This window comes from Ursus maritimus, unplaced genomic scaffold (assembly GCF_017311325.1).
Source record: "Ursus maritimus isolate PB19 unplaced genomic scaffold, ASM1731132v1 scaffold_8, whole genome shotgun sequence".
Lineage (NCBI taxonomy): Eukaryota > Metazoa > Chordata > Mammalia > Carnivora > Ursidae > Ursus > Ursus maritimus.
This window is the reverse complement of record NW_024426996.1, coordinates 29,322,480-29,341,960: the sequence shown is the minus strand read 5'-3', so window position 1 is coordinate 29,341,960 and position 19,481 is coordinate 29,322,480. Positions and strand designations below refer to the sequence as shown.

General features: G+C 36.8%; 1 protein-coding gene across 1 annotated transcript in view; it reads right to left on the bottom strand.

Annotated features, from left to right (window-relative positions):
* Window positions 1-7,048: 7,048 nt before the first annotated feature.
* LOC103679190 (transmembrane serine protease 11F) overlaps window positions 7,049-19,481 on the bottom strand; it is a 66,684-nt gene continuing 54,251 nt past the window's right edge. The window contains exons 8-11 of the mRNA XM_040624903.1: window positions 18,145-18,346; window positions 14,638-14,897; window positions 12,574-12,716; window positions 7,049-8,686 (exon numbers count right to left, since the gene is read on the bottom strand). Of these exons, the coding sequence (XP_040480837.1) occupies window positions 8,528-8,686; window positions 12,574-12,716; window positions 14,638-14,897; window positions 18,145-18,346 (764 nt within the window). The 3' untranslated portion in view covers window positions 7,049-8,527. The remainder of the gene's footprint in view (window positions 8,687-12,573; window positions 12,717-14,637; window positions 14,898-18,144; window positions 18,347-19,481) is intronic.

Genomic DNA, 19,481 nt, shown 5'->3' with positions numbered 1-19,481 from the left:
TTCTCATGTTGGAGAGTGAAAGATTTGAGGCCAGAAACTTTGATGTCTTTGAATGAATGCACTTACCAGAACCTGTGCAAACACTTTGACATTCAGTACTTGCTAATTCTGTCTTTTAGTCAATTTGACAATCCACATTCACTCATATCTCCATCCCTTTTTTACTTTGAAAAATTTTTTTTGGCAAAACAGGAACATATGATAATTACAATCAATAAATGAAATACAGACAAATTGTTCAAATTAGCAAATAAATAAAAGTTCTTTATCTTTGTCAATTTTTCTATTAATGTGTAACAAATTACTATAAACTTAGCCACTTAAAACAACAGCCACTTATTATGTATTTTTATTCTGCACGCCAGAAGTCCAGGCAAGCTCAACTTTTTTCTCTGCCTACTATATCAAAGGCTGAAAGCAAGGTGTGCACTCAGCTGGATTCCTTTGTGGAGGCTATGGTGAGAAATCATGCCCCAGCTCATTCAGGCTATTGGCAGAATTAAGTTCCTTGCAGAAAGACTAAGTTCCCTGTTTCTTTGCTGCCTGTCAGCTGGGGCTGCCCTGCTTCTAGAGGCTACCTGCAGTCTCTGAAGATGGTTTTTCCATCTTCAAGCCAGCAACAGTGCATCTTCTCACACTTAGAATCTCTGTGTCTTCTGCTATCAGGAAGAGAAAATTCTCTACTTCTAAAGGATTAGATTAGCCCTATCTGGAAAATCTCCTTTTTTATTAATTCCAAGTCAACTGATTAGTAACCTTAATCGTATCTACAAAATTCCTTTTGCCAAGTAATGTAACATTATCATCATGATATCTCATCTTATTCACAATCAGATTAGGGCAGAAGATCTTGGACGACCATTTTAGAAGTTTGCCTATCACAACAGTAAAAGAAAATATTGTTCTCTATCTTTTAAACTATATGGTTAATAATGTTAGTAGATTTTAGTGAAAATTTAACATCAGATACTCTGGGAATATGGTCAGTTGGTACAACAGTTTCAGAAAGCAAACTTGCTAAAATGATAAGGAGGGAAAAGCTTCCAGGCAAAACGATTCATTTGTGTATGCAATATCACAGTGTATTTAAAGCACTGGAAATACCTTTTTAAAAACTAAAGGGAAGAAACCAAGATGAGAGATTGAAATGGAAAATAGGAAGAGGATAATCATGAATTCTTTTACATCAAGAAAATGGATTTTGTTTTTACCCCATAGGTCAAGGCTCTTAATTTCTTTTTATACCATGTCCATCTCTGGCTGTCTGGTGAAGACTGTGGATCCCTTCCCATAATATTTTTAGATGCATAAAATAGAATACACAGAATTATAGAGAAACCATATATAGCAAGTTTTTATTGAAATTTTTAAAAATTTGGATAGAGTAATAAATATGCTTTTCTATTAACATATTTAATCACAGGATATAGCAATGTTGAATAACATAATTTCAAAGTTGTGATGAGCATAGACATATTTTGATATATATGTAATAACTGTTAAATGAAATAAAAATGTCTATAATCTCTCTTGGTGACAAAGTCATTGATATAGCTTATGTTACTATTTTTATTTTTGTTTTTTGGAAGTTTTTTTTGCCTATTTTATAATAGAAAGAAATAATAAATTTCTGTTCAAAGTTAGTCAAAATAAAGTTAAGATTTTTTTTTCTATCCAAGTTTTGAGTCTCCGACCATACCACCCTGAACGCACCTGATCTCATCTATCCAAGTTTTGGGCTCTGTATTAAGTATCTCTGCTGTAGTAGATGGAGAAATTAAACGTATTTGAAACAGAAGTGCAGGAGAACGGACTAGAGGACATCAAGATTGAAAAAGGAAGATCATTTTGAGGTTCTTCCAAAAATCCAGACAGGAGATGATGGAAGTGGAATAGAAGTTAGAGTTGTTTGGATTTATGATTTCAAAGCATTGATGCTAGGTGTGGATCATCCACTTGATTGTTGAACTTGACCACAATGAAGACAGGGGTGATAGAGAGAGGTCTATTTTGAGCAGATACCTAGTACCTCGATAAATGTGGGGCATGGTCAAGGAGTTGGCAGTAGTTAGCAGGGGCAACGTGTGGTATAGCTAGAGGCATGACCCTATATACTAAAAATACTACATGTTTTTATACTAGTGTGTAGCAGTAATTGTTGGAAGACTATACAAGTATTTGGAAGATTTTAGTTACGTGTTGGAAGAATTTTGACTCAGTATTATAGTTAGAGAAAAAGAGTAATCTCTTGAGAGGCTTACCGTGAAAGGATGTGTTCGATAGGGACATACAGACTTTAGTAAGATGGTGGGGGAGCATTCTGTGAAGAGGTTTAAGGTCTAGGAACATCTTACAAAAAGAAGCAAGGACTCAGTGGAACCAGCTGAGAAAGAGGGTAGTGGAGAGATGTTAAGCCAGGAGGGAAGACAGAGCAGTATGAGGAGAAAGAGAAGAAACCACAGGCATGATGGGTAAGAAGCAAAGGTGGAAAGGATGGGTGATAACAGTGCTCTTCGTTCCGTGCAGTGTTAGAGGGTTCATGGAGGATGCCTTACTTTATAATTCATGACCCTGGTATAAACTTTAGTTGATAGCGGGATAACCTGTCTTTCTGGGCAAGGTTTGTGTAGTGTAACTATTTGACGTAGCAGCTCAAAGGTAGCCATTTAAAAAAATGATGATCATACCAAACCACATAGTCATTTAAAAATACATAATATAATCTCAGATGAAAAAAGACATAATTTTATATATGCTGTATGTCAATGTTGTAAGATATATGTTAATATATACAAGGATTGGAAGATTAAGAAAAAGTAGAAATAGTTAAGCTGATACAATTGTGTGCTCTCTATCTCTCAAAAAGTATTGGTTATAATATTCCTGTAGTATTTTTTTTTAAGGGAATAAATCCATCGTCCATTTCCTTTACTTTAACAACTACTTTTATTCAGTAGTCCAACTGTTTTCTTTTCTCCAAAACTTCTATCAAGTTGCTGGTGCTTAATATTTGTCTTTCCAAAGGTTTCTTTTTTACTTTCAGATTCTACTGATCTATCCTCTCCATGTTTACATTCTCCTTTTCTTCATGGCATTTCAGCCTGTTCATTCAGCTTCCTAATTCTCTTTCCCTAAGGATTATCACTTACAGGACAAACACTAGTGGATTAAATACTTATCCCAATAATTCAGTAATCTCCACGTAGATCTAAACAGGAAAATACATGTTTAAGGTTTAACAAAAGGTGTTTGTTTTGAATACTGAGAAAGATTTCCAAGGTGAAGTAAGCATTGCTAATAGAGTCATTCAAAATAGGGTCGGGAAGACCCTGAGAAAGCAGGCCTATGCATGCTTCCTCTTTCTATTTTTGGAACACCATGGATTTTTTTTACTTTTGTCAACTACAACTTGTCAATTGCACCCGGACCACTTTCTGGAACACATCCTTCTATTTTGTACTAAAACAGAAATAATGTAACATCTGTTAGCTAAATAGTCAATAAGTGTGTTACATGGTTTAACTCTGTCAGCATAATTCCTTCAAAACAAGTTATGTAACTTTGTGGGTTTTGCCTTTGTAACCGCACGCTCCTGCTTGCAATCTGGAGCACACTTTCAATTTCTGTCCGCTGTTTCTCTCGGGTTGCATTCCCTAAGACCCCAAATAAACAGTTTTGGTTGCTTTACAAACTCTTCTTGGTCGACAATACAGAGGGTGAAAGGTGGTGATTAAAACCATTAGGAAGGCAGTCCGATGCATTTATGAAATTTCTCTTCCTGGAAACATTTGAAAGGGGGGGCATCTGATCATTTTTTACAGAGAATAATCTAGGTTTTGGGGGTGGAAAGAGAAGAAAATCTGACAGGATGATCTCCTTATCTATGAAACTACATTTTAAAATAAAAGGTGGACATAGATTCTGACAATGGAACAAAATGTATAAACATGGAACTTCACAGGAAAGCTGACAACTGGTTAACATTCTCTTTATTGCATAGCTTTGTTACGTAAAGAACTTTTAATAATCCAGAATAAAGACTAAAATATTACAAAGCAGAGTTTCTAAAATACACTTTGTTAAATTCTTACTTTGGACTAATTTTTATATTTTCACAGTCAACTACATAATAACTTTAAAAATGTTCCCAGTAGAAAAAAAAAATGTTCCCAAAAGATTGATTTTAGAGTTCTCTAACATATTATAGTATAATATGCTTTGGATTATAATCATTCTTATTTTTTTAGATTTTATTTGTTTATTTATTTATTTGAGAGAGAGAGAGAGTACACAAGAGGGGGGAGGGAGAGGGACAAGCCGACTGTTCTGAGTGTGGAGCCCAAAGGGAGAATTGATCATGACCTGAGCTGAAATCATGAGCCACCCAGGTGCCCCTGGATTATAGTCATTCTTAGTGCTATCAAGTGAAAAACAATTTCATTTGCCTATTGTTCTTTTTGCAATAAATTAATATTAAAAATAATATACAGGAGTTGAATGATATATTATTTAGGAAATGCTAAATATAATTTCAATAAAACAATAGTATTTGCAAAATATACAAAGCAACAGTATTGATAAATGAAAATGGTAACACTGTATAAAAACTTAAGAGACAATCTTAGGGCAAGTTTGGCATCAACTGTGCTAATATCAGTACCCAGTAATATACTTTGCTCTTTTCAAACAGGTTTATAAACATTCTCTGACTTTTGGATGTTATTATTCAACAGGAAAGTTTCATAAACGTCATGAGGTAGATAGATTAATGTTTCATTTCACAGACTGAAGGCGGTAGGAAGCAAAGTTTTATTTCTTTTTTTAATTGTATGACATGATTGCAGTGCTCTCATTTCTTATTAGCTATAGTTAAAACTTTAAGGCAGGGAAAATATTGAAACCTGTAAAAGAATGTTTATTGTAAGTATTTACAAAAACGGCTTAATCAAAAATTTTAATTTCCTGCATTTTAGTGGGCTTTCTGTAGTTTTATCTGTTTATAAAACATTTTCTAATGCGACAATAAAAAGAGCAAAGAGAAAAACGGACATTTGTTTTAGTAGAATTCAAAATCTTTTGCTGCTCTTCATTTAAAAATAGTACAGATTTGTAATTTATACCATATTAAGGCTTTAAATTACTGCAATTTAACTAGCTCTGCAGGTTTGCCTCATTAAAATTACCCCAAGCATAGTTGGATATACTTTAAAGTGGTGTTGTAATTGTAAAACTGTTTTGGTCCAGTGATACTTTGCTGAAAACCATGTGAATTTAACTTACCTCACTTTTTTTTTTTTCCAAAGAAAAACATTGGATTGGCAACAATGTAATTCCAGTGACTTCTAGAACTGCAATGTTCCTGGCTAGTGACACCTACATAACAGATGAGAATAGTGGGGAGAAGACTAGACCAGCAAAAGCTGATTTTTCATTTTCATAACTGCATGCAGGGGTGCCTTAGACATATCCCCTCTCCCTCACCCAAACACATTAACAAAGTGACAGATTTATTCAGTTGAAAAGGGTAGATTCCCATTAATATACTTTTGCCCTTACTGTTGTTGAATTATGAATTTTACTGAAAGATAGTTAAACATTGCAAAAATTTTGGTCCAATCTTGCTCTAAGATTAAAAACTAACACTTTAGTTCTCATGGCACGCCAATTCCATCAGGGTTCTACAGAGGATTATGTGCTGTATTGTTTACTGTCAGTTTAATGGATTTGACCTGTCTTTTAAAACAATGTATCAAGCAGATTGTAGTTTTTTGTGGTGGTGTTTTTTTGTTGTTAAAGGTGCGACTATTACTATAACATTTACAACACAGGAGGCAAAACTAGGTTTGCTTTTTTTTTTTTAACCACAATGTTTTTGCAAAATTCACAAGGCGATACTATTGATAAACAAAAGTGTCAACACTGTAAGAAAAAAAAAGCCCTTTTTTACAATCTAAATGTATTTGCACCATCATCTGTACTGATAACAGTTTACAATAATACACTTTGCATTTTTTAGTAGGCTTTCAACGTTCTTTGACTTTTCAACTTATCATTCAACAGGAAAGCCTCACCACAATGCCATGAGGTAGATGATTCAGTGTCCCATTTGGTAGATGGAAAACATGAGGTAAAAGGTATTGCATGATTCCTATAACACCACTCAACAGGTCAGATATCAAACTAAAAATGGGTCATATAAATCCTGTTTTTAAACTCTACTTTTCCATTTCTTAGATTTACTTTTGTATTTATTCTTCTCATTTGTGTTAAAATGTCATTGAATTTAATTGAATTGAGCATTGAATTATTTAAATCAGTGTAGTTTCACAGATACTTATATGCAAAAAAGCTATCAGTCTTATGAAATGTAAATATAGTTACACAAAAGCACATATTCATTGTTATAAAACTTACGTAGTAGAAATTTACTTATTTTGTGGACAGATTTGTTTTCCTGTTTCTACCAAAGACTGTGTTTAGCTTTAATATAAACACGTCTGTCTTCAATCAAACACGTCTTACACTTGCTAAATATTCTCCAGAAAGCTTTGGATGTTTCTCTGCATACAGAAGGAAGTGTAAACATTTAAGTTTTTACTCTACTTTTTCTATTGATATTTAGTTATTAGTAGTCACCAACTCAGAAATTTGGTGACATTTTCTTTTTAAAAGGAATGTGTACATGGATGCATTTTGTATTCATTATATCTTAATATTAAGATGTAAAAAATAACTGGGAAAAATTTTAAGTTATATTTATCTTGTTTACATATATTACAGCTAAACCCATGTACATATAAAGTAACAAAACTTTGTCATTAAAGAAACAGAAAGGCTAGATCTTTCTCTGATAAATCAGAACAAACCTAGCACTTGAGGTCTCACATCGGCGCCCTGAAGATGCATGCTGCTACATCTCTGAAGTCACAGCCCTGGTGACAGAGGACCGTGCACCTGCAAGCTGTGTCTCCGAGCAGACACAGTCCCAAAAGATTGAGATATAAAAACTGATTTTGAAAATCTAGTAGATCACTTAGGGTTGTTTTTTTTTTTTTTTTTTACAGGGTAATTTAAGCATTCTGAAATCAATTACATGAATTTAAAGAAGGAATAATTTTTTAAAAGTATATTGTTTTATTGAGTCCAAGGCACATTCATAATAATTCATAGTAGCTAGTCCATATTGAGATACTGTGTGCAGACACTGTTCCAAGTGCTTTACTTTTATTAATGCATTTAATCCTCATAACAACCTTATGAGGTAGGTACTATTTTTATTTCTATTGTGGAGATGAAAGTACTAATGCACAGAGATGTTAAGAAACCTGTGCAAGGACACACAGTTCACATGTGGCAGAGCCAACATTTAAGCTTGGGCAGCCTGGTTCCAAAGCCTATGCACTCACCACTAGACTCTGGACTGTATTTAAGCCCCAAAGTCATTGACTCCTTTGACACATTAAGTTAATTTATCTTAAAGCTCACGGAAGCATTCCTTTCCTCCGCATACAGGAAACATCCACACAGTGCTTAACGTATGTGAGGTACTGTTCCAAGTGCTTATACAAATCAATTCTCCCAACCTGATAGATAGCTGACCTGTCAGAGAGCTGAAGACTTACAAAAGCAGCAGCTACCATCTGCTGATGTAGATATTTCTAGATAAATAATTGGATAGCTCATTCTACCAAAGATCTGAGGAGTGTTTTCCCTGCTATTAATCTTTTGAAAGCAGCTCTGCTAGCCTATGTCCCATCAGTTCTTTTTATCTTCCTTGTAAACATGGTAAAATGCTCCCAAGATTCTTCTTTTTTCTTCTTTCCGGCTTAACTTCAATAGATATATAGGCGGCAAGATGCTGTTAAAGAATAAATCAGAAATGCTTCTTATACAATATGCTTCAATACTATGCATCCTGAAGCTAGTTCTTGTGTGTATAACAATATTAACAGTAAGTTCAGATACACTCAAACATGTTTTAAATGGCACCTCTTCTTGTTAATGATAGTCCTTTGTATTATTACTTACAAACCCAGGTGGGAGTTCAAGTTATATTGTAAATCCACGCTTCTCCATTCTAGCCATTGAATGTGCAGCCATCAGTCCTAGAATGCTGAGGCTCTGAATTCTCAGGGAATGATATTTTTGCATCAAGAGTTACAGGTGCTCCAGGTTATAACACAGAAAGCTTTCGGCAGCCCTAGCAGCTCCTCATATCCTGTAAAAAATGATGTTCCTTGTCTTCCATTGGGGGAAGCCATTTATAAATACTCATCTTATTAATAAGTTTCTCTTGTGAATGAGGAGTTGGTGTTATTACCATTTGCTGTGTCTTCCTCCCTCAGGGTAAAGAAAGAGTTCAGTTACTTGTATGCAAAGATACCTTGTGATATTAGATTGGTCTGAGTCAGAGGATTTCTTGACATCCAGAAAAAGCACTGATCCAAACCACATGACTATAAATAACATACAACATGCAGGCATTTCAGCTTCGTGTGCCATGGATATAGTTCATGGACAATTCACACTAGATACCAGTCTTTGAGGCAATCCATTCTCGATACTGAGTCACTCTGGTGTAGACCCCAGGTTTTTTGGGAAGAGCACATGATTGTCCCCAACTGACTATACCAACTAAGTACCAGATGTCATGATTATCATAAACCAGTGGTCCTCCAGAATCGCCCTTGAGAAAAAAACAAAAATATATTTAAAATTATTAACTCTAATTTAATTTAAGAGAAAGTTCATTGCAATCATCTCCCTTCCACAGGAAAAAAAAAAAAAGAAAATTGGTACATGGAATAGGCAGCCAGACTAGAGATAGATTATATAATGCTTCTTTGAATTGAGTTAAAATTTTGTCCTAAACATTAAAGTGCCTTGTTTTCTAGAAAGGCTAAACCTCATTCACATGGAATGGTTACATTATTTCTGGTTCAACATCCTTGGATTTTTTTTTGTTAGTTTGATTAGACACTTCGTGCATGGTTTAGTATGTATATAAAATATTAAATACAAAGGTAGTGTTTGCAAGCATAGGGGGAAAGTTTTGATGATCTCTGAATATTGTTAGCTAGACTCTATATTATAGATCGATTCTTGTTTCCTTGTCTTTCATGCATCTAATTCTAATTTAAGCTTGCTTGCTCACTTTTATATAAACCCCCTTAAATCTGTTTCGGAACACAGACAGTGAAGTAAATAAACAGATATAGATGTAGAGGTTGAAAGTGTGGTGTGGTAGGTGAAGTGCTAAGTTTCAGGACTAGCTCTATTAATTATTAGCTGTGTGACTTAGGGTAAGATACTTAACTTCTCTCTGCCTCTTCCTCCTCATTCATTTATTCCTTTATCAACTACTTATTGAGTTCCAACTATGTGTCCCAGACATTTTGATGGGCATTCAGAATTCAATGATGACTGGAAGTGAATGGTCCCTGTGCTCATAAACTTGAAGTTTAGGTTATAAAATCAATATTAAATAAGCCCATGAATAAATGCAAAGTGACAACTATGGTAAGTGCTATAGAAACATACAGAGGGGAATGTGACAGGTTAGGAAGGTCAGGAAAGTTTTTCCTGATGAGATGTAATTGAGCTGATATCTAAAGGATTTAGCCATGAAAAGGCAGGTGGGGATATACCATGTTCTAGGCAGAAGGAATGGCCCTGCAAATGCTCTGTGGCATGTAGGAACCTGGCATATGCAAAAGTTTGGAAAAAAAAAAAAAAAGAACACCGAAGAGAAGACAGGAAAGGGGCAAATGGTGTGTGATGAGGCTGGAGAGGTCAGGGGAACTAGCCCTTGAGGAACCCTGTGGGTCTTTCTTAGAAGTTACATTTTCTATCTTAAGACTGAAGGTAAGCCATTGAAGTGTTTTAAGGAGTTTGACATGATCAGGTTAGCATCTTGTTAGAAATCATCCTGGCTTTCATTTGACTAATGCAGTAAAGGAGCATAAGGGTGAATGTAAGGGAACTAGCAAGATGACTAATTCCTCCAGACTGGGGTGGGGGGGGTGGGGGTCGGTAAGGAAAAAGTGGGGAAAGGGAAGCAAGAGATGACAGAGATATTTACGGAGGTAAAAATCTATGGGATTAGGTAATTAATTGGGTAAGGGGTGGGGAAAGAAACAGAATGAAAGGAGATGCTGTTCATAGAGACAAAGAAAGAGGATCAGGTGGGGAGGGCAGAAGGGCAGAATCAGGTGTAACATTTTGAATTTGAGATGTCTTTGAATCATCCAAGGGGAGTTGTCAAGTAGGAGTTAAATATGTAAGTCTGGAGATCAAAGGGGAGGATAGGACTAAAAGTATGAATTCATGAATCATCTGCCAAAGGATTGCATTTGAAGCTAAGGAAGAAAATCAGATCTTTGAGGGAGAAAGTATAGGGTAAAAAGAGGGGCAGTCGCAGAACGGATCAACATTTAATGGCTAGGATTAAGAGAATGAACCTGAAAAGGAAGGAAAGAGGGAAGAAGCAGAGATGTAAGATGAAAATCATTACAAGCCAAGGAAGACAAGAGAGGGAGTGGTAAGCATTATTAAATGGTGCTAAGAAGTGGGAAAAAGAAAAAAGAAAAAAGAAAAAGAAAAAAAAGAATAGTACAAAAATATATTTATTGGAGGTCATTGGGGGCATCAGTGGAAACCTCAGGAAGAGCTATTTTGATGAAGTGATAGGGCAGGAACCATATTGAAATGGTTCGAAGGGAGGTGAGAAAATTGAGACAATGGGAATGGACATTTCCCCAAATATTTCATAGTAAAGAGATAAGATGTGGTGCTAGCTGGAGGCATTATGGGTCAACAAAGAGTTGGGTTCCCCCCCCCCCAACTTGAGAGAGATGAATAGAAAACGATCTAGTTACAAAATAAATGTTAACTATGAAAAGAGAGGAAATAATGCTACTGTAAACTTCCCCCAAAGGCCAAGAAGAACCTGAGCAGAGAAAGGATCGGCCTTAGAGGAGACTTTTCTGCTGTGACCTAAGCTGAAGGTGGATGAAATGGATTCAGATGAAGGTAGGTCTGCATGCTTGATAGCGGGAAGATGAGGAAATTCTCTACTTATGACTTCTGTTTTTCTTTGAAAACTGGAAAACAAAATCATCAGTTGAGAACAAAAAGGTATAAAAAACACAGAAGTTAAGGAAAGTGGAAAATGTTGGGAAAATTCAGAGAAAGGTGGATTTGGAAAAAACAAACAAGAGTAGTAGGACTGTCGCTTTTGTTATCTAGAAACTATAGTGGAACCAATGTGCTCTGTTGTATTTTTTCCAGGAGAATTCATAGGTGCAGGCAGAGAGAGATTAGATAATTGAGAGAGAGAGAGAGGTTAGATAATTGAGTTCTTCCAGCTTTGGGACTTTGTCAGATGGAAACACTGAAGAGAGATCAACAAGAGAACTTGGGATATTAGCAAAAGTGTTCAGAAAATGATTAATAGTGAAATCTAAGTTGGACAAGTTGACAGTGGAAAAAAGGATTAACGGAATGTGATAAAGCAGAGAAGCAATAGTCTGTAGGTCCTTATGAAGTTGAAGAAAAGTGATATTTTATTCAGCCAACAAATACTTGTGCCAGGCACTGTGTTAGGTGTTGGTAATACAGTAGTAAATCAAATAGACCCCCCAAAATCTGTGCCTTCATGAAGTTTATATTCTAGTTTAGTGGGAGAGACAGACAATAAACCATCTAAATAAAACACATTCTATACTGGATGGTGATAAAAGCTAAAGGGCAAAATAAAACAAAGAAAGGACACAATCTACACATGCGTGGCCGTGTATGTTTGGGGGTGAGGACTGGTAGGTTGGGGTGTAACATAGAGAGTGTGGCCTAGGGAGCAGGGATAGCTTGAAATGCAGGCAGGAACAATTGAAGATAGTTGTTAAACAGGAAGATTTGGGAAATTAGTATTTTTAGAGACAGAACAATTTTTGGTGACAAGGCTCAAGATGTGGCCCTAGAAATGATGACTGAGAAGTGAAGATCACTGGGGGTTCGGAGGTCGAGGAACAAAGAGTCCAGCATTTCAATGAGTCAGTGTTAGTTCTGCAGGCTTGAGATGGAGAGGAAACCTGTTTCAGATGTCAAGGTCACTGAAGAGTGAGAGGGACAAAGAGAGACGTGGAGGCCAGGGGATGAAAACAAGATGCATGAGAGATGATGCCAAAGCTGAAGAGAATGGTCTTCAGAAGGCAGGTTTCTCTGTCTTTTGTTTCCAATTTTGTTTAAAAAAATAAAAGAACAGAAACGTAATTGTTTGAACCAGAAATAGGGAGCAATAGACTTTAATCTCCTAATTCGTAAAATAGGCATAATAATAGTACCTCTTCAATTTCAGTGTATTACATGATATAACATGTAAAACTTGCTTAGCACTTGGCTTGGTGTACAGTAAACACTCAATACAAGAATTTTTAATATTATGATTATTAAATAAACTGAATTCTTGGTGAATTAGATGATTTTTTTTTCTTTCCCGGGGGAAATATATGCCAAATTTAGAAATAGCTAATGGAAATTTTCCTTTCAAAGTTTTGACCTTGACTTTGGACTTACCTTACATGCATCTACTTTTCCTTCCATGAATCCAGCACACAGCATTCCTGAAGTTATCAGGCCATCATATACATCCTTCCTATTACACACATCAGTGCTTATGGTTTCCACCCTGGCTTGCCGAAGCTTATTTTGTGTGGGTCCTATTACACAAACATACACATACAAACAAATAATGTGTTCTTTCAATACAACTGTATCTAACACATGGAAAACACATATGTTGTATATTCCTAGGAAAAAACCACAAAAGAAAAGTTACTTTATTAACATTAATTATAATTAATTATTGCCTAATTTATATCTGTATCATAAATACCCAAATGCAAGGAAATATAAACATACATACCCCAATATTACATCATATTTGTGAATCTTCAAGTTATTAGAACCCTTACAACTATATGTAATAGTGTGTGTGTATACACTTTTTTTTCATGAGAAGAGAGTTCATCACACTCATCTTGACCAACTGGTACCCTTTTCTGTGTAAGGAAATCAATGCTCAGGGAAGTATATTTATTTTCTGAAAGATATTCAAGCAGAAATCAGTACGTGAGCTGCACAGCACCATTTGCTCTATTCTATTCTGTAGTGCGTTACTTAACATGGAAAACAGAACTAATGCCCAAGATATGCCAGCAATCTGGTGCTATTCCGGAGCAAGGCTGGAGGATAGGAGAAGGAAAGGAAGTATTTTAGGACTCCAGATTGAAACTGGTGGTGAGTAGTCCTAATCTAGTGATAAGGGCAGAGAACACGAAAGGAGCCTTACAACAACATTGCAAAAAGTCCAGTTGGATATGCCTGGGGCATTTGGGAAATTTTACATGTAACAGAGTTCTGTCAAGTAAGGAAAAGCCAGGGGCGCCTGGGTGGCTCAGTTGGTTAAGCATCTGCCTTCAGCTCAAGTCATGATCTCAGGGTCCTGGGATTCAGCTCTGCATCTGGCTCCTTGCTCAGCAGGGAGTCTGCTGCTCTCTCTCCCTCTGTCCCTACCCCTGCTTGTGCTCTCTCTCAGATAAATAAGATCTTTAAAAAAAAGAAATGAAAAGAAAAAAAAGGCCTGATAAAGATATATTAGCATTTGTCTCTTACTTTCTTCAGGATGATCTTTGATAGAACCTTAAACATTTCTTATTTCCCACTTTAAAACATTCAATTAATTCTCTCTTTAGAATGGAATGAGCTAATACTTAGAAATCTTAAGTTCTGTTCTTCAATTTATAGAACTGGTATCTTTCAGCCACCCAAGAGGTGAGAAAGATGAAAAGAAATATATGTTAAATTAACTAACCAAATGAAAATTCTCAAAACTTTCACAAAACACTTAACACGTTTATAATCATCAGAAATCCTCATTAAAATGAGAAAGCATTTAGACAAAAAAAGAGAAAAAAAGAAAGAAAGAAAGAAAGAAAGAAAGAAAGAAAGAGAAAAGAAAAAGAAAAAAGCCATCATTGGGGTGCCTGGGTGGCTCATTTGGTTAAGCTTCTGACTCTTGGTTTCAGCTCAGGTCATGGTCTTAGGGTCGTGACGCAGAGCCCTGTGTTGGGCTCTGCGCTCAGTGTGGAATCTAAGATTCTCTCCCTCTCCTTCTCCCTCTCCCCCAGCCCCACCCCCCACTTGCATGTGTGCGCACTCTCTCTCTCTCTCTCTAAAATAAATAAATAAATGAATAAAATCTTTTTTAAAAAGCTATCATTAAGATTGTGATCTTAAGTATAGGAGTTTCTACATCTGGGAAATGTACAATTTAGAATCATTTACTCCCTGGTAGCCCCATAGTATTTTGTCCCTTCTTGTATCATCTAAAACAGCCTGTTCTTTGCTTCTCTCTTAGCCTCTCCCCTTTCTCACCACTGCTCCAATTAACTGTGAACTCAAAGAAAGGGACCTGATTCCTTTTACTTTTTTAACCCACAGCTTTCAGTTCTGCTCTGGGCCATACCTATTGGAGGCATCGACATTATTTTTACGAATATCTTGAAAAGGGATTACCTAGGACAGCTCATTAGAGCTCAAGACAAATTTGTACTAAGTATATTAGGTTGAACTACTCACCATCATCTACAATGGACCCGAAACCTGTGACAAATACACTTGTCTTAGGTGGCAACTTTATAGATGAATCTGGAAGGCAAACTCTCTGGACTATATTTGAAAACTCAACTCGAGTAGTAAGCTGAGCCAAAGCAATGTCATTTTCATTTGTTTCTCTGTGGTAGTTTTCATGAACAATAATCTTCCCCAGGCTTCGTTGCACTGCAGGTGGTGTTATCGTTGTACCAAAGGTAGCAATCCATTGATTTGGGTCTTTATTTCTGCAAAAAAATTAAAGGCTAAGGTTTGTGACATTTAACTGCATCCTTTAAAAGAGATTGAGATTGAATTTCTCCCAACTATTGGGATTATGCTTCTGAAAAATCTCTCTGGCGGGAGACTTTACACTTGTTGGCCTTATAACAAAGCTTAAAATATTTATGAGACAAATGAGTGCATGAAGCCCCTTAAAAATATTTTACATCCTCTAAAATTAAAAAGAGCGCAGCAACTAAATGGAATTTTCATGCTTTATTTGGACTAATAATAGTAAATGATATTTTATAATGAATTGCCAATCTTTTAATTCTTTGTTAAAAACTCTTCAGTCTGTTTTTTTCTATAATTTCAATGAAATGTGTAGAAATTAATTTTGACTTGTTTTGGATAATATGGATGCTAGGAGGCATTTTCCCTCCATATCAGACACTCCATCCATTCTTCCTTTATGACTCACTTGTTGGCTCTTGTTTACTTGTCTTACTGTGGTCTTTGACACAAAGTGTAGTCTTCCCTGCCTCACAAACCCTTACGTGTACACAGGTTTATTTCTCTGCCCTCTGCCCATGCACTGTCCCCATCAATATTCAATAGCTAAGCAGATCTAATTAAACGTCACGCTGTTAGAGTCTCTCCACCTCCTCCACCCGCCTCCCCTTCCCCGCCCTTTGACCTGGCCTGGTCAGTCCCCCTTAGTATTTTTGAGGCTCTCCCTCCACACAGAAGCTTTTCTCTCCCACAAGCTTCTATTACAAGAAAATGCTATCTAGTCCTATTATCTCTTTACCTCCCTATTCTTCCCCAAAGCCCAGTTCCCTGTTTTTCTCATTATCCCAGTGAAAAATGACTAGAAATGTATAGAAACTTGAAATTGTCTATGAAAGAAATTATGTAGAAGGAATTCACATGGAGAAGAATTCATTAAGGGGGTTTCCTTGTTCATGCAGGATTACCGTGTTGGTGAATCATGAGCTTCTAAGTGTCGTGAAAAACCTTAAAGAGCAGTGATTTTCAAGGTATTCTGCACTGCCTCAGGTATAAGCAGGCCTGGGGTGTGTAGGAGTCGGGGGAGGAAGTGGGCACTGCAGGGACCTGGAGATGGGAAAGGCTGTTTTACTTATGTATACTTTAAAGGAAGATTTTATTTGACACAGAAATCTTAGGGCTGAAGCATTCCTTTGAAAACTGGAATTCTGGAAGATATGAAGAAATATATGACTTAAGGAGCTCAAAAACTAATTGAGTGGATCAAATAGAACTATTCTGCCCCTTCATGCACTGTCGCCAGAAAGGGAACATCATGAAATAAGCCCAATTCGACCAATGCTTTATGGATAAGGACACTAAGACTCAGAAGTTAAATGGCTTGCCCAGGTGAGTGATGCATCCAGCGGGTTAGTGTCAGAGAGAGATGGCCTGTGGTTCCTGACATGCTGTCGGGAACTTTGTCCCCACCCACACTGTTGCACAAAGACTGGGATCATTTTTCATGGACATACAGGTACTAAGATTTATTTTAGACACAATTTTTAAAAATACACTATTTCTGTAGAAAAAATACACTTATAAAAATTTCAAAGTTATTTGGGTAATTGTGATATAGTCTTCAAAGTATCCTGTATTTTTTCCTTCACAACAGTATAATGCATTGTGCAATTACACAGAATTATATCACCCCCCAAATTGAGCCCTTTCTCTCCAAAATCATCACCTTTCCCAACTCTTGAATTATCATTACTGGCATAAAATATGCTCTAATATCTGTCACATTAAAAAAAATCCTTCCTTTGAGTCCACAACCACCCTTAACTGTCAAATTTTTCTGCTCCCATTCTTTTAAAAACTCCTTGAAAGTAGTATCTAACCCATCCAAGTCTTTCTTCCATTCTCTCTTGAATTCATTCCCAACCCCATCATACCACTGATACTGGTTTCTCTTATGAAGGTCACCAGTTATCTCTACTTTATCATACTCCGCGGCCGATTCCTGTTAGGTCTGTTGTCACACAGAGACTGCACTGGATCTGCTGAGAGGTGTACTTCAATCACTGTATCTTACCTTCTTCACTACGTATTGATAAATTGACATTCTGGGTTTATTTATGTTTAATTTATGTGTTTCAAACAGAGGTCAGTTATAAACTAAAATGGGTGACATTCTCCAAAACAAGTGCAAAGATTAGAGGACTATGTGAACCCCCCAAATTAGAAAGCCTTAAATTAGTGGAACTCAAGTTCCCCTAAGGCATGATGCTAGTTATTCTGAGGGCTGTAAATGTATATAAGTGAATCCTTTTTTTCTTCTCTAGTGAGAGAGTGACAATCACCTTAAATTCCTTAGGTCATTCTCATTACACCTCTACGCATAAAGAAAGGTGTAGGCACCTTGTAACCATTTGGGTGTTACCCTTGGAAGAATGGTCAAGAGTCTCCTCATATTACCAAGCATAGTTTTCTCTGAAAGGGAGTGTGAACAGTGCCACTGGCCAGGGCTTTATTCAGAGCTTTTGTCTTTGAGAGTTTAGAAGAAACCTCAGAGAGGAAAGATGGTGTGTGCTTGATCTCTTGGGGCAACAGGGTGCCTGGGTAGGTCCATGTATGTGAACGGACACAGCTGAGTCTTAAAAGCTATAGGTCTGAAAGCCCAAGCAGCACACTCCCGTCAGGTGGTATAGGGCCAGTCTTCAATACAGTGGGGGGGGGGTGGTGAAACAGGTGGCAGGTCCCTCCTGTCATCTACACACCTCTCTGGACCACACAGCCCACATGGGTTCTTGAAGGAAAATCTCCAAGAGTGATACCCTTCATTTTTTCTTATTTATAAAGTCATGGTAGGTGTTGACAGAGGGAGGATAGAGGGGCTAATCAGGGGAAAAGAAAGTTACCAGAAGCAGCCGAATTTTCTCCCTTGAGTATGTGGAAGAGATTATACTTGTTACATGTATAACAGTCTTTACACTAAAATAATTTATGATATAGTAGAAGGATAACACTGGTGTCATGATAATATAGGAAAATATGTGCTAGGAACCGTAGAGTGATAACAAACCGAACATCATAAATATTGAGAAAAGAGAGAGGGGAGTGCACGAACGAGGTGTAGACAGAGCATAATGCATTCAGAGGACAGAGTGGGATCCATTCTGAATGGAGCAGAGGAGAAACTGGTGAGCTGGACTTTTCCCAAGCGCTGAATTGGTGACAGTGATGACTGGACAAAGAAGACTCACAACAGCCCTGTGAACTTACTTGCGGAAGCAGTGAGCTGCTGTGAGCAGCCACGTGTTACTGATGAGGCTGGCCCCACACTGATGGCCTGCCCCTATGAGCTGGAGGCTGACCTGCCATGGCCACTCTCCTTCCAGGGCTGTTTCCCTCCCTTGGATGATCCTTTCAGTAGAAGAGGATGCTGGTAAAGGCATGTTTGAAGATGTCATCCTTATTCCACAGCCTGTCACAGAAATATATGTTAGCTTGTTTTCATGAAAAGGAGGAGAAATGCTGATTTACATAGGGTGCAGATGCTTTGGCAGTCCATTGTGCCTGCCGTTTTTAACCCCTTCCTAGGACTCAGAGTCTGACATTAGTCCATAGGGGTCAACTTGATCCTGTTGAGGTTCAGAAGAAATACTGACTAACAGTCAAGGCATCCAGTCCGGGAATTAACTTTTCTATTAAGCATATATGGATGGATAAATAAATAGATAAATAATTTATTGAGCATTAAAAATATATAGGTCCTCTGCTAAATGTTGCAGATTTATTTATAGCAACACATCTTCAGATGAAAAAACTGAGCCTTGGAAAGAGAACTTAAATCGCTAGGGGTCCCCCAGCTGGTGAGTGACATAAGATTAGGAGGATTTACATCAAAACTTGTGTTCTTGCTCCTGAGAGAGAGCCCAGTACTGAATGCAGTTCATGATTCTCCCTTGACATGAATGTATACATTGTCTTTGCAAGCCCTGAATTTAAACAGTCTTAATAATGACCTTTTTGGTTTTCTAAAATTTGAAAGACTAGGTTTTAAATTCTGATTCTCTGATAGCAAACCCTCAATTTGTTAGAGTTCAAATCAACCTTAATAACTTGAAAGCATATTGATGTATTTTATTAATGTACCTTTTATTTCTATTTTTTATTTATTTTTAAAGATTTATTTATGTATTTATTTATGTATTTATTTATTTATAAGAGAGAGAAGGCAGGGGGATGGTGGAGGGGAAGAGCAAAGGGGGAGGAAGAGGGACAAGCAGAGCCCAGAGCTCAATGTGGGGTTCCATCTCATGACCCTGAGATCATGATCTGAGCCAAAATCAAGAGTCAGCTGCTTAACTGACTGAGCCACCCATGCATCCCTATTTTACTTGTTTAAAAAATAAACTCTATATACAATGTGTGGCTCAAACTCATGACTCTTGGATCAAGAATGGCATGCTCTACCGACCAAGCCAGCTAGGCACCCCTATTAATGTACCTTTTAATTACTTATATTTTTATGAAAAATGCTAGTTTTTTTTTTCAAAAAGGAACTTTCTCAGAAACAGGAATATATATGCCTGAAATCATATTTATAGATTCATCAT